The sequence below is a fragment of the Callithrix jacchus genome, chromosome X (genome assembly GCF_049354715.1).
Source record: "Callithrix jacchus isolate 240 chromosome X, calJac240_pri, whole genome shotgun sequence".
NCBI lineage: Eukaryota > Metazoa > Chordata > Mammalia > Primates > Cebidae > Callithrix > Callithrix jacchus.
Genome location: NC_133524.1, coordinates 15,786,764 through 15,800,818, shown reverse-complemented (window position 1 = coordinate 15,800,818; position 14,055 = coordinate 15,786,764). Strand labels below are relative to the sequence as shown.

Genomic DNA, 14,055 nt, shown 5'->3' with positions numbered 1-14,055 from the left:
ACAACAACATAGAATTTAAAAGTTATCTTAGACCTCCAAACACTTTATTTTGTACCTGGGGGAGTGACGGCTCTGATATTTACAGGACTGGTGCAGTATAATGGATACCACCCATCTATGTAGAACCTACAGTGATTCAAGCACTGGACCAGGTGTGCTACATTCATTGTTTTCAATCCTTTTAATCTTCAAAGGTATATATTATCATGTGAGGAGAAAGCAATGTGTAATAAGGTATGAGAATTCTCAGCCTCTCCTCCTACCAATCCCAGTTTTGTTCCTGGACTTTTAATAAGCTGATGTGGATTAATAAATGACAAGAGTGAAAGGAAACAACTTTGCTTGGTTGATTTTCACTGGAAAGGGCAGAGAGTTACTGATGAAAGAGATAAGAGTTAATACAGAAGGTGAGAGGGGAGGAGGAAAAGAGAAAAGAGGTGTCTTCAGATGGTTTGAAGTGAATTGAACAGTTAGAGTGAGAGAAAATGGAGTCACGGGAGTCAGATATATACATGGAGAGGGGTAAGAGGGATTTTAAACATATCTTTAAATTGAAGCCTCTTTTGGTGTTTTTGAGAGGATGCAATAAACAGTTTGAATTTATTTTCAATTACTTTAAAATATTGGACTGGATGAAACACCAGGTTGAGATAAACTACAAAGTACCCCAGCTTTATATGGGTTGCAGTCCACATTTTCAAATGAAGAAATTTGAAACTTGGTTAGGTTAAAAAATTTGCAGTAGCTTGTTGACTGTATACATACGTATGTGTATATAATATATATGTTATGTATATGTGTGTGCATCTATTTTCATAGAAAGTTAAAACAAGAAAGATAAAATTGGAGACTGAGACAGTTTGGTACTTTTATTTCTAGTGATAAGACAGAGTAGACACCCTGAAATAAATTACTGAAAAATCAATTAGCTGAGCTGCCAAGAGGTTGGTGAAACTCTTAGAGCACAAAAACAATAAGAAAGAAAGAAAAAATGGAAAATCTGAATAGTTTCATAGCCATAAGGGTAATTGAATAAATATTTTAAGTTTTTATAACAAAGACAACAGGACCGGAAGATTTCACAGACAAATTTTACAAAATATTTAAGGTGTAAGTAATTCTAATAATGCACAAACTCTCAAGGGGATAAAATCCAAGGAAGTGCTCCTGAAATTACTTCATAAAGCTGACGTTACCTTGCTATCAGGACCACACAAGGACAGCAAGTGAAAGAATAATTATATCACATTAATGAAAATGTTTGCAAGAATCATAGAAAATTAACTAACCAAATACAGCAATGTATTAAAAGATAATACATCATGACCAATTGTGGATTATCTGAAGAGAGCAAATTTGGTTTAATGTTAGAAAATCTATTTGTGTATTTTATTAACGTTAAGAGATTAAAGGAGAAAAAATCATGTAAGTATCTCAATACTGTGGAAAAAACATTCATCAGAATTCAACATCCATTAATGTTTAAAAAACAACAGCTTTGTAAACTAGAAGTAGAAAGGAAACTCTTTAACCTTATGAAGGGAATCTACAAAACACCTACATTAAACAAGCATATTACCAATGAAACTTTATAAAGCAATCTGTAAAATCAGGGACAAGACAAGGATATCTACCACCATCATTTCTACTTAAGACTGTTGTAGAGATGCTAGCTTGTAAAAATGCAAGAAAAAGAAATAGAAAATATAAGTATTGAAAATGAAAAAAAATCCCTTGTTATTTGCTAATGGATGTTGGTTGAAATATTACTACCAAATATTCACTCCTTCTCTAGAATAGGATTTTACACTCCCATCCATTTTTAGGTACATTACCCATGAAACACATAGGGAGGGATTAAATGCCCTCCTCTTTGACTTCGGGCTTGGCCATGTCACATGCTTTGACCAATGGGATGTGTTAATGTGATTGTGAATGGTTGACTTGACTTGCTTATTGCTCCTGCCCTTGGCTATGGGAACATAATACCCTCCACAGTGGCTACTGTTTCCGCTTGAGTCCCAGAGTGAGAAGACGTCAAAGCCAGCCAGGCCTATAAAAACCCAGAGAAACTGCAGTCTGCCATGGCTTTAATCCAATGCAAGACAAAAACATTCTTTTGTGAGCTGTTAAGCAAAAGTTTATTGATAAATACACTGGTGATTTGAACATCTACAAAGAAAACCCAAAAGAAGCTACAGATGAATCATTCAAATTAATTAAGAGCTTAGCCATGGTCAGAAATTGCCTGGCATGTTTCTAATTTCCAACAGAAAACTGTTCAAAATATAATATATAAATGCTATTTGCAGAATTCCATTAAAAATATAGGTTAGCTAGAAAAATAATTTTTAAATATATGTAAAATCTTTATGGAGAAAATTATAAATCCTTATTGAAATATGTTTAAAGACCTAAATAAATGGGGATAACCATGGTTATATTGAGGAAACATTGAAGAAAACTCAATATTATACAAATGTCAGTTTTTCACAAATTGATCCACAGATTAAAACTAATTCCAATCAAATGTTCAAAATTTTTCTTCATAGGATTTCATAAATTTTCTAGAATTAATATAAAATAACATGGTCAAGAATAAGCAAGACAATCATAAACATATGTTGATGATAGCCAGGTCTGTTTCGACCTCTCATTTGAGCTTGAGATTGATCTTTAGTTGCCTGCTAGCCTTTGCATAATACAATGTGCACTCAATACCAATAGTTCTGTTTATACAGATAACATTTATATGGATATCTCAAATTCAGTGTGACCTAAAAGGAAGTCATCATAGCTACTTCAAGGCATCTTCTTCTATTACGTTCTTTGAGTGCTGAATGGCCCAACCATCTTCCCAGACATCATAGTTAAAAATATGGAAGTCAGTTAATGCTCTTCCTTTCTGTCTCATAAATATCTACCCAGTCATTTAACCACTCTCCATCACTACCACCATTGCCTTGGTTCTGGCCTTTGCCTTTGTTCAGACGATTTCAGATAACCTAGATACTCTTCGTCTGCTGTCTTCCTTTACCAAACCATCTTCCACAGAGTGATCCTTCTAAATCTGATCATATCAAACTCTGATGAAAACTCCCATCACCTTCAGGATAAAACCCAAACTCCTTCAAGATTTGCCATCCATCATCTGCCCATGTGTCTCATAATTCCATATGCATCTTTTGCTCCAACACAGTAGCTTCCCTGCAGTTCTTCAAGCATGCCAAGCTGTTTTTCTGCTCTTCTACCTGGAATATCCTTCTTTCTCTCTTTCTCCCATCTACTTGGTTAACTCAACTATATACTTCAGGACAGAGATGAAGTGCCATTTTTCTGGTTTTCCTGAACTTCTATGATCTCATCCCACTCTCATATGTGTAAAATTGTCTTCCTCCAAAGCATTTGTCATCTTGTTGCAATAATTGATTTTCTAGTCTGTTCCCCTGTAAGATTGTGAATCTGTTAGAATACATCTTCTTTGTAATTGATTATTTATATTTTAGATGATTATAAAATGTTTGTCCACTCTTTGTGCTTCTCATAAAATGTCAACTCTGTAACATAATCCATGAATCCTTGTGTGTATGTGTGTATTAGTCTGTTTTCATGCTGCTGATAAAGACATACTTGAAACTGGGCAATTTACAAAAGTAAGAGGTTTAACTGGATTTACAGCTACATGTGGCTGGGGAGGCCTCACATTCATGGTGGAAGGCAAGGAGGAGTAAGTAACTTCTTACATGGGTGGCAGCAGGCAAAAAAAGAGAACTTGTGCCGAGAAACTCCCATTTTTATAACCAACAGATCTTGGGAGGCCAAGGTGGGCGTATCACGAGGTCAAGAGATTGAGACCATGCTGACCAACATGGTGAAACACCGTCTCTACTAAAAATACAAAAATTAGCCGGACGTGTTGGCACGCACCTGTGGTCCCAGCTACTCGGGAGGCTGAGGCAAAAGAATTGCTTGAACCCAGGAGGCAGAGGTTGCAGTGAGCCGAGATTGCACCACTGCACTCCAGCCTGGTGACAGAGCAAGACTCCATCTCAAAAACAAAACAAAACAACAACAACAACAAAATAAAACCCTCAGATCTTGTGAGACCCATTCACTATCACAAGAACAGCATGGGAAAGACCCGCTCCCATGATTCAGTCATTTCCCACCAGGTTGCTCCTACAACACTTGTGAATTATGGGAGCTAAACATGAGATTTTGGGACATGGAACCAAACCATCAGTGTGTATAAGAAGTTCTTCCTGAAAGCAATTTCTGTTGTTAAAAGTTGCTCGTTGGCTATGCTTGTGGCTTAAAATACATACCTAATCTGCAAATTTTTATTTCAGTTAAAAAATCTGGATCCGTTTTTACTGTTTGATGAATTTAAAGGAGGTAGACCAGGAGGATTTCCTGATCATCCACATCGAGGTTTTGAAACAGTAAGTACAATAATTTGACTGCAGAAGTGTGTATTTTGAAATATACCTCTTTCTTCTAAAAGAAAATTCGATTTTAAAAGCAATAAGTAATAGGCTAAAATTTATTTGTAAGTTACAGGCTATTTTGCATTAGGTATACTCAAATGTAAATATTTACCATTTTTAGTATTCTTTGAAATTATGCCACCAAAAACATGCGTATTTGAGCAGTTAATAAATTGGTTTATTAAAATATTTTTATAATTAAAATAATTTATTGGGAATAGAATAAACTATTTGTGATTAACATACTTTTATGTAGAAAACCTATTTGTAATCATGCCACTACCCTGCAGTCTGGGCGACAGAGTGAGATCCTCTCTCAAAAAAAAAAAAAAAAAAAAAGGGAAAAGAATAACCTGTTTCTACACAATGTTTGGATATGTGTAACCTCCTTTAATATTATAAACTCCAAGAGACAATTCAAGAACTATATGAGAATTTATACTAACTTCCAAGGAATTATAGAATCAAGGGGCCTGAATTTAACGGCCTAAAAATTAGGATTTTAAGAACATACATATACATTTACTAGTTTAATTGCAAGAGTTAGAGATTCTACTGAACTCTTAATGTTCAGTTTTAGGTAGATACAGATAATGTTGTGGCACTTTCAAAGATTCTTTTTTTTTTTTCTTTCTCTGGCTATCGTCAACAGGGAACTTTCAAAGATTCTTATTGTCCACACACATATATTCTATGGAAGTTCAGGGATACTTACTTCCTAGTTACAAAGTTTAGCCATCTACTCACGAGAACAACCTGCATTCGTAGGGAAAAAACCAGGGCTTGTTAAAGGCTTAGTGTGTTTGTTTGTAAAGCCAATTAGTGAATGAGTAAATATTTATTGAAGGCTGGTGACATGCAGGCGTTGGTGTAGGGTGATCTTTTGTATGTTAGGGTGTGTTGTGTATTGGGAAGTGTGAGCAGAAGGCAGAGGGAAGGAGCTAAAAAGGGTGAGGCATGATCCCTGCGTGCCTCCTATGCAGTCTAATTAAGGAGGTTAAAGATATATGGGAAAGAGGCACCACCACAATGTAAAAGAAGAATGAACCAAGAAGTTTCTGGAAGCAGGATCAGGGTGGTTGGACTCTTTTCCCTTCCTCATTTAGCCATTCACCTTCCAGTTCCCTTCTCTGCTAACACATTGAAGGCGCTATGGCTTGTTTTGCAGGAATAATGGAAGCCATTCCTTTTGCCTACTCTACACTCATGCTGGATTCTGACCCTGTTCCTGGGAGACATCTCCACTCTGTGCTCTTGCTTGAGCTGCTTCTTGTCCACTCCATTCCCATAGCTCCACTTACCACCTTACTCATCCTTCAAGGTCGTTTCAGATATCACCATCTCCATCAAATTTTACAAACAATCCCAAAAGGATGCACTTTCTCCTTCATTTTGTCCTCATCACATTATATTTTAGCAGTCTCATGCACATGATGCCTTTTTAGTGACCTTGATTGTATTCTATCTGTCTTGCATTAGAATTGAAGATTTCCTCAACCTCCCCTCACATACCCAAGAGGACCATAAATTGCTTCAGCTGAGATCATTCTCTGTGTTCTCTATGTGGAGCTAGTCAGTAACTACTGCTTGAATTTAATTGGATAATAAAAGAAATGGTATTTGTTGAAGACAATGAATATATTAAATAAAATGAATGATTAAATATATTACTTTCATTTCCATTATGGAAAATGCTTTCTGTGTGTATGGGGGGGAATGCTTTATAAATTACAAGGTACTCAATTTTAAGCAACTCCATGAAGGAGTGTAGCTGTAGAATATTGGTGTTTGGCTCTTTTGATTAAGAATTTTCCTTAAAACTGTAACTGTAATTATTTTTGAGTTCATTTACTTGCTAAAATTTATTTTTAACCCCCAAATCAATACTTGTGGTGCTTTTGTGGTAATTCATGGACATGTGTAGAGTGGCAAAAAATTTGAGCTGCCCAATGCACACATTCCCAGCTGAGGTTGAATGAAATGATGCCCTTTTTCTCTTACTTCACAAGAAAATGTCCTTTTCACAGTATATTTAGTGTCACTTTTTCCACATTTTTGTGCTTTATGTGAGTAATTTCACTGTTTAAATGGCTCCCATGCACAATACACTAATGCTGTCTAGTGTTCCTAAGTGTAAGAAAGCTGAGATGTGGCTTACAGAGAAAATATGTGGATTAGATAAACTTGATTCAGGTATGAGTTGTAGCACTGTTGGCCTAGAGTACAATGTTAGCTAATCAACAATATGTGTTAAGTAAGGTATCTTTAAAGAGAAATACACATAAAACAAAGTCATGTATTGACCAACTGAGCAAAATATTGTGACCAGAGGCTTGGAGGAGCACAATCCTGTATTTATCCTAGGAGCAACTGTCTAGTATTCTCTAATTCAGTGATCATGGCAACTATATATGACGTTTTTCTATAAAAATGATGAGAATCAACTCTATCAGTTTTCCCCAGGAGTGCAGGTAAGTCAGGGACTCAAGTGGTAAGCCATTATCTCTTAATGTGAGCTTTAAAAGCCTGAAATTGAAAGCCAGGCCCACTTGTCATCTCTCATCACTTCCCTGGAGCATTTTCTAAATTATACAGGCTTGTAAAGTTTGAAAATGCTGACTAGGTTAAAGAACAAATTTAGGATTACCTGTGATATTAGTGCACCATCAAGAAATAGCTATTGTTTTCATTTTGATATATTTTCATTCAGTACTTTTTTTTCTGATGCCATACTATTTATGTTTTGCATCTTTTTATTAACTTAGTATTATAAGCATTTAAAAATATTGTTTAAAAAACTAATTTTAATGGCCTCATTAAGCATCTGCCATGATGGTTGTACCAACTGATATAACCACAGTGATGTGTACAGAAGGTTCTTGTTTGCCCTCAACATCACCTACGTAAATGTATTTATTTGATTTTTCTTACCTTTGCCATCTTGACAAGTGAAAACTAATGCTGTATGATAGTTTTTTTTTTTTTGGTGGGGGGGAGGAAGGCAGGAAGGAAGGGAATAAGGACGGTAGGGAGGAAGGAAGGGAGGAAGCGGGAGGGAGGGAGGGAGGGAAGGGAAGAAAGGAAATCAAGCAATGAAAGAGACATTGCCGACCTGGATCTAGAGGTTTACAAGTTGATTTCTATTTTTTTGAGAGAAGGAAAGAAAAAAAAATGAGTAAAGGAGAGGAAGAAAGAGGAAGAGAAAGAGGGAGAGTAAATGGAAATATTGCTTTATTTTGAAAAAAATTGGGTATTAATAATGGCCAATCAATGTTTCATTTAAACTAATGGGTAGGTGTGATGTGGTATTGACAAGAACATATATTTTGTGTATTTGAAGTGGAGAGCTCTATAAATATTTATTAAGTTTACTTGTTCTGGATCTGAGTTCGAGTCCTTGATATCCTTATTAATTTTCTGTCTCACTGAATCTAAGTCTTCTATCTGGGTGTTAGGATCGTTAGCTCTTGTTGTTGCATTGATCCTTTTACCACTATATCTTTGTTGCTTTAAAATCTATTTTATCCGATACAAGAATTGCAACTCCTGCTTTTTATTTATTTATTATTTATTTTTGCTCTCCATTTGGTTGGTAAATCTTTCTCCATCCCTTTGTTTTGAGTCTTTGTGTATCCTTGCATGTGAAACAGGTCTGGATGTAACATGCCGTTGGGTTTTGGCTGTGTCTTTTGATTGGGAATTCAGTCAATTTAAATTTAGGGTTACTGCCATTTGATGTTGACTGGCTGTTTTATCCATTTGTTGGTGTAAATTCTTCTTTATGTTGGTGCTCTTTACTTTTTGGTGTATTTTTAGAAAGGCTAATACTGGTTGTTTCTTTCTGTGTGTAATGCTTCTTTCAGAAGCTCTTGTAAAGCAGGCCTGGTGGTAATAAAATCTCTGAGTTCTTGCTTGTTCGTAAAAGATTTTATTTTTCCTTCAGTTGTGAAGCTTAGTTTGGCTGGATATGAAATTCTGGGGTGAAGGTTCTGTTCTTTGAGGATGTTGAATATTGGCCCCCACTCTCTTCTGGCCTGTAGAGTTTCTGCCAAGAGATCTGCTGTAAGTCTGATAGGCTTGCCTTTGTGGGTAATCTGACCTTTCTCTCTGGCTGCCCTTAGTATCCTCTCCTTCGTTTCAACCCTGGTGAATCTAACGATTATGTGCCTTGGGGTTGCTCTTCTTGAGGAATATCTTTGTGGTATTCTCTGTATTACCTGGGGTTGAATGTTGACCTGCTTTGCTAGTTTAGGAAAATTTTCCTGAATAATATCCTGAAGGGTATTTTCCAACTTGGATTCATTCTCTCCATCGCATTCAGGTACACCTATCAAACGTAAATTTGGTCTTTTCACATAGTCCCACATTTCTTGGAGACTTTGCTCATTCCTTTTTATCCTTTTTTCTCTAATCTTTTCTTCACGTTTTATTTCATTAAGTTGGACTTTGACCTCTGATATCCCTTCTTCTGCTTGAACAATTCGAGTGTTTAAACCTGTGCATACTTCTCGGAGTTCCTGTATTGTATTCTTCAGTTCCATTAATTCACTCATACTCCTCTCTAAGTTGTCTATTCTCAATAGGATTTCATCAAACCTTTTTTCAAAGTTCCTACTTTCTTTACGTTGGGCTACAACATGTTCTTTTAACTCACCGAAGTTTATTATCCATTCCTTGAAGAGTGATTCTGTCATCAGGAGGCGCTCGTTCTCCATCAAGCCTCATTCCATTGTTGATGTGGAACTGTGATCATCTTTAGAGGGAGAGGCGTTCTGACTTTGAGTATTCTCAGCTTTTTTACGCTGGTTTCTTCCCGTCATTGTAAATTTATCCTCCTGTCGTCTTTGAAATTACCAACTTTCAGATTAGGTCTCTTGAGTGGACGTCCAGGTTGTTAGTTCCCAGGGCCAGAGCAGGGGCGTTAAAATTGATGGTGCTTTTCTGCCCAGGATTCTCCCATCGGGCTTCCTTCTTGTTTCCGTAGTAGGCAACTCTGCCTTCCCGGGGCTCCAAACCTCGGTCAGAAGGGGAACCGGTCCCGTTTACTCTGTGCCGAGCGCTGCCGCTCGAGGTGCCGGCGGAACTGCTGCGCCGACCACGAGAGTCGCGCTGGCGACTCGTGTGTTTCCACCACTGGGGGATCTTCTGCTCCGTGAGCGACCAGACTTTGTCTGAAAGTGTGGCGTCCTCTAGTTCTCCGCGCCTTCCCTGAGAGCTGCAATCCCGGAATGTTAGCGATCGGCCATCTTGGATCGTTCGCCTGTATGATAGTTTTAATTATATTTCTCTTACTTGAGTGAGGTTGATTTTCTTTTCATTTTAAAACATTCACTCACCAAAACTATTCTTGGCTTTTTTTTTTCCTGCTGGGTTTCTGGTATTATTTTTATTGTTTTATGGAAGCTCTTTACATATTAAGGAAGTCAGACCATTTTCAGTGACAGGAATTGCAATAGTGTTAAGAGGGATTGGGCTTGTTTTACATGCCTGCAGAGATAAACCTTTGAATACAAAGCACAGATACAAAATAGAAGAAAGACCTTTGTAACAATTAGTTATGGAAAGATAGAATACCTAATATATGCATGCACTAGAGCAATAAGGCATGCACTGAATGGTCACATAATCAAGGTCCTCAAAATAGTGATGTGCTGGAGCTCACATTTATTTATTTTTTAATAAAAATGAAATTATACTTTACTAACAAATGAGTATAAAATTAACTAATATATGTATTTTGAGTGCACACTCACATTTATTTAAACTGTTAGTGATACATGATCAAAGAAATGGGAGAAGATTATTCTATAAAATTCTCATGATCTCAGGTGTGACCCATGAAACAGCAGCGTTTTCATTTGTAGTCTTAGTCTCTACTAATGCTGGTCTAGATGATCTTCCAAATCAGAAATACGATTCTATAAGATAATAAGAGAGAGAACCTGATTTTACTGGGTTAATGGCTAATCAATTTGTAAACTTAATTCTTTGGTTTGAATAGCTAAATATTTTCTATTAAAAATTTGCCTGAAAATTGAGAAGGCATATTCTAGGGAAGAGGTACAGCTAGTGATCACAAGACAAAAGGAGAAATGCATTCAGTTTTTCCTGCCAGGAGTTTGTGCTCTGGGAAGGATTGTTTTTCAAAAGGCCTGAGTCGTAAAAGGTGAAATAATTTTGCAGTTACCCTGTTTCTGGTCAGGCCTGATATTGTGGTTTATTTAGGGCAACTTTATTATCAGAAACAAAGTATGATCTGAGACATGGGAAAGTCCTGTTAAAGTTTAGCTTGAAAAAGGAGGTACTTGTAGATGGGACACCGTTGATGAACCTCTCACCTACCCTGGGAAGAAACATGTCTTGTGCCTTTTGAAATCATCCTTAAATAACAGCCTCTGGACTTTCCAGGTTTTAGCACTGAAAGGTTCCTGTCCCCAGGAACCACTCAGTCCTGAGCAAACTGAGATGATCAGTCACTCCTGTTTAATTAAATTGAAGAACTATTAGGAGGAAAGCATCCTGCTTGCTTTGCAAGGACCTTTTAGGATGGTCTTGTCTACTGTGTTCTCAATTAGGCTGAGAAGTGTTTTTAAAGTTTTTTTTCACTACAAGCCTCAGCAGGCTCTTTGATTTTGTTCACGAGAACAAAACCACCCTGTTCCCAAGGGCGTGCCCATCAGAAAAGCCATGCTCATATTTACTGGTTGGTAGCCGACAGCGTTTGATGCAATGCCTGAACAATACCCAGGAGAGGAAGGGAAAGGTCCTGGTGATTCACACCTAACACTTATGACCGGATTCAAACTTCCCACCTCTCACACAGCCTGTTTTTTTTTTTTTTTTTTTTTTCCTAGCTTGCTGTGTACCACTTTCAAAAGCAAACCGTACCATCAAGGCTGGGGGAAAAAAAAGGTGTGATTAAATTAAACATCCATTTTGGAAAACCAGGAAAGGATACTTTTTCAATATCATAAAGACTCTCTATTGTTCAGGGAACATCTTTTGTTATATTTAACACTGAGATCTTAGCTGTATTCCTAGAAATATGAGAAAGTAGACAAGGCTGTCTACCAGAGCCATCACAGTTTAATATGGTTCTGGAAACTTTGAAGCTATTAATAAGTAAGAGTTACAGCTGTTGGAAAGGAGGAGAAAAATTATTTGTAGGTAATAAAATAATAATAAAACTCACAGTGGCTGAAGGTGCCTTTGATTGGTTATATGATTGGAGGAGGGAGGGGGACTCAGGATTTGTCCTGAAGTTGTGATTACAGTGAAGCACATAAATCCAATGTACATATTCATTTGGCATGATTTGAGAGTGAAAGTAACAGATATAAGAAGGAAGCTGAAGCCATTTCCATTCTCAAGACACCCCTTGGCACCACTGTACCAAGAATGTAATCAAAACCTATTAGTAGATATTTGGATGTAAAATAACTATGTAAAAATCAATAATTCTCCTGCTTAAAGACAATAATCAGATATAATGGTGGTGTTAAAGGGAACTAAATATGGCCTGAGAAGGACTCTGTACTTCTATATTTGAGTCCTTGTAGAGAAGCCATAACCTAACTTAATAGATACACAAGATTGAAAACCTAACTTAGGAATATGTGACTATAACAATAGCTGAGTCTTGGCTAATCCTAGCCACCATACTTCAACCACTCATACACGGCTGGGTGTTCAAACAAGACAAATGCTTGTTTGAACCAATCCAGCTGTTTCTGTACCTCACTTCCAATTTCTGTACGTCGCTTTCCTTCTGTTGTCTATAAATTTGTTCTGACCACAGGGCATCCCTGGGTCTCTCTGAATCTGCTGTGATTCTGGGTGCTGCCAGAACTGCTACTCATTTTTTTTTTTCTTGGTCTGTTAAATTCTGTTAAATTTAATTTGTCTGAAGTTTTCTTTTAACCGGGCGCGGTGGCTCAAGCCTGTAATCCCAGCACTTTGGGAGGCTGAGGCGGGTGGATCACGAGGTCAAGAGATCGAGATCATCCTGGTTAACATGGTGAAACCCCGTCTCTACTAAAAATACAAAAAATTAGCTGGGCACGGTGGCGCGTGCCTGTAGTCCCAGCTACTCGGGAGGCTGAGGCAGGAGAATTGCCTGATCCCAGGAGGCGGAGGTTGCGGTGGGCCGAGATCGTGCCATTGCACTCCAGCCTGGGTAACAAGAGCGAAACTCCGTCTCAAAAATAAAAAAGAACCCGATATAATTCCCTAGAAAAAAGTTATTCTCCTTTAACCAAGTAATCCTACGTCTATGAATCTAATTATTTCTAGGAAAGCACCAAAGTAAAAAGAAAGGCTTATTATCAAATATTTATTCTGGTACAGTTAAAAAAAGTATTCAAGTAGAGGAATAATTATACATCTAGAAATCATAAGAAAATTGTGATATATTTGAAAGATGAAATGTTATGCAGCATTATCTATAAAGAAATATTGTAGCCAATTTAAATATTCATCAATCATGAACTGTTTAGATTGGGTTTTTTTTAACCTCCACAACTAGTGACTTTTTGGATGCATAATTCTTTGCTATGGGGGGGCGCTGTTCCATGCATTGCAGGATGTTTAGCAGCAGCCTTGGCCTCTACCACCTAGGTACCAATTGCATCTTCCTACACCCAATTGTGACAATAAAAAAATGTCTCCAGACGTCATCGACTGTCCTCTGGGGGTGTGAGAGAGGCCAAAATTATCCCTGGCTGAGAACCAATAGTTTAAATATATGTGTCCGATAACATGGGTTACTGTGTAGTCATTAAAGAGAATGACATGGCTTGATAGGTCGAAATATAGAAAAATCTTGATGATATTTGGAAAGTGACAGAGGCAAGGTGCAGAATTGTTGTGGCGTAGTGTAGGTTTTATATAAAAAGCAAAAACTATACTTTTTTTCTTTTTTAAATGGCTTATTACCAAGTTTATTGTGGGGAAGATGGATTATTATAATGAATGATTATTTCTACAGACCACGCTGATGCAAATAAAATACATGTTATAGGATCAAAAGAAGATGGTGTTTAGAGAGAAAATGAATACATGATAAGAGGTACAAATATGTATTTACAAAGCTTTTTATTTAGTATTTATTTTTTTGTTTGTTTTTTGTTTTATTGAATTTTAGGTTTTGGGGTACATGTGCAGAACATGCAAGATAGTTGCATAGGTACACACGTAGCAGTGTGATTTGCTGTCTTCCTCCCCTTCACCTATATCTGGCATTTCTCCCCATGCTATCCCTCCCCAGTTCCCCCCCGCTGTCCCTCCCCTATTCCCCGCACTAGACCCCAGTGTGTAGTGCTCCCCTCCCTGTGTTCATGAGTTCTCATTGTTCATCACCCACCTATGAGTGAGAATATGCGGTATTTCATTTTCTGTTCTTGTGTCAGTTTGCTGAGAATGATGTTCTCCAGATTCATCCATGTCCCTACAAAGGACACGAACTCATCATTTCTGATTGCTGCATAATATTCCATGGTGTATATGTGCCACATTTTTCCAGTCTAGTCTATCATTGATGGACACCTGGGTTGGTTCCAGGTCTTTGCTA

The 14,055-nt window shown here is 37.3% G+C and overlaps 1 protein-coding gene across 3 annotated transcripts in view; it reads left to right on the top strand.

Moving 5' to 3' along the window:
- PIR (pirin) overlaps positions 1–14,055 on the top strand; it is a 127,077-nt gene that overhangs the window by 8,781 nt on the left and 104,241 nt on the right. For all 3 annotated transcript variants that reach the window (XM_008988989.5, XM_002762645.6, XM_017968478.4), the window contains exon 3: positions 4,350–4,442. In XM_008988989.5, the coding sequence (XP_008987237.1) occupies positions 4,350–4,442 (93 nt within the window). The remainder of the gene's footprint in view (positions 1–4,349; positions 4,443–14,055) is intronic.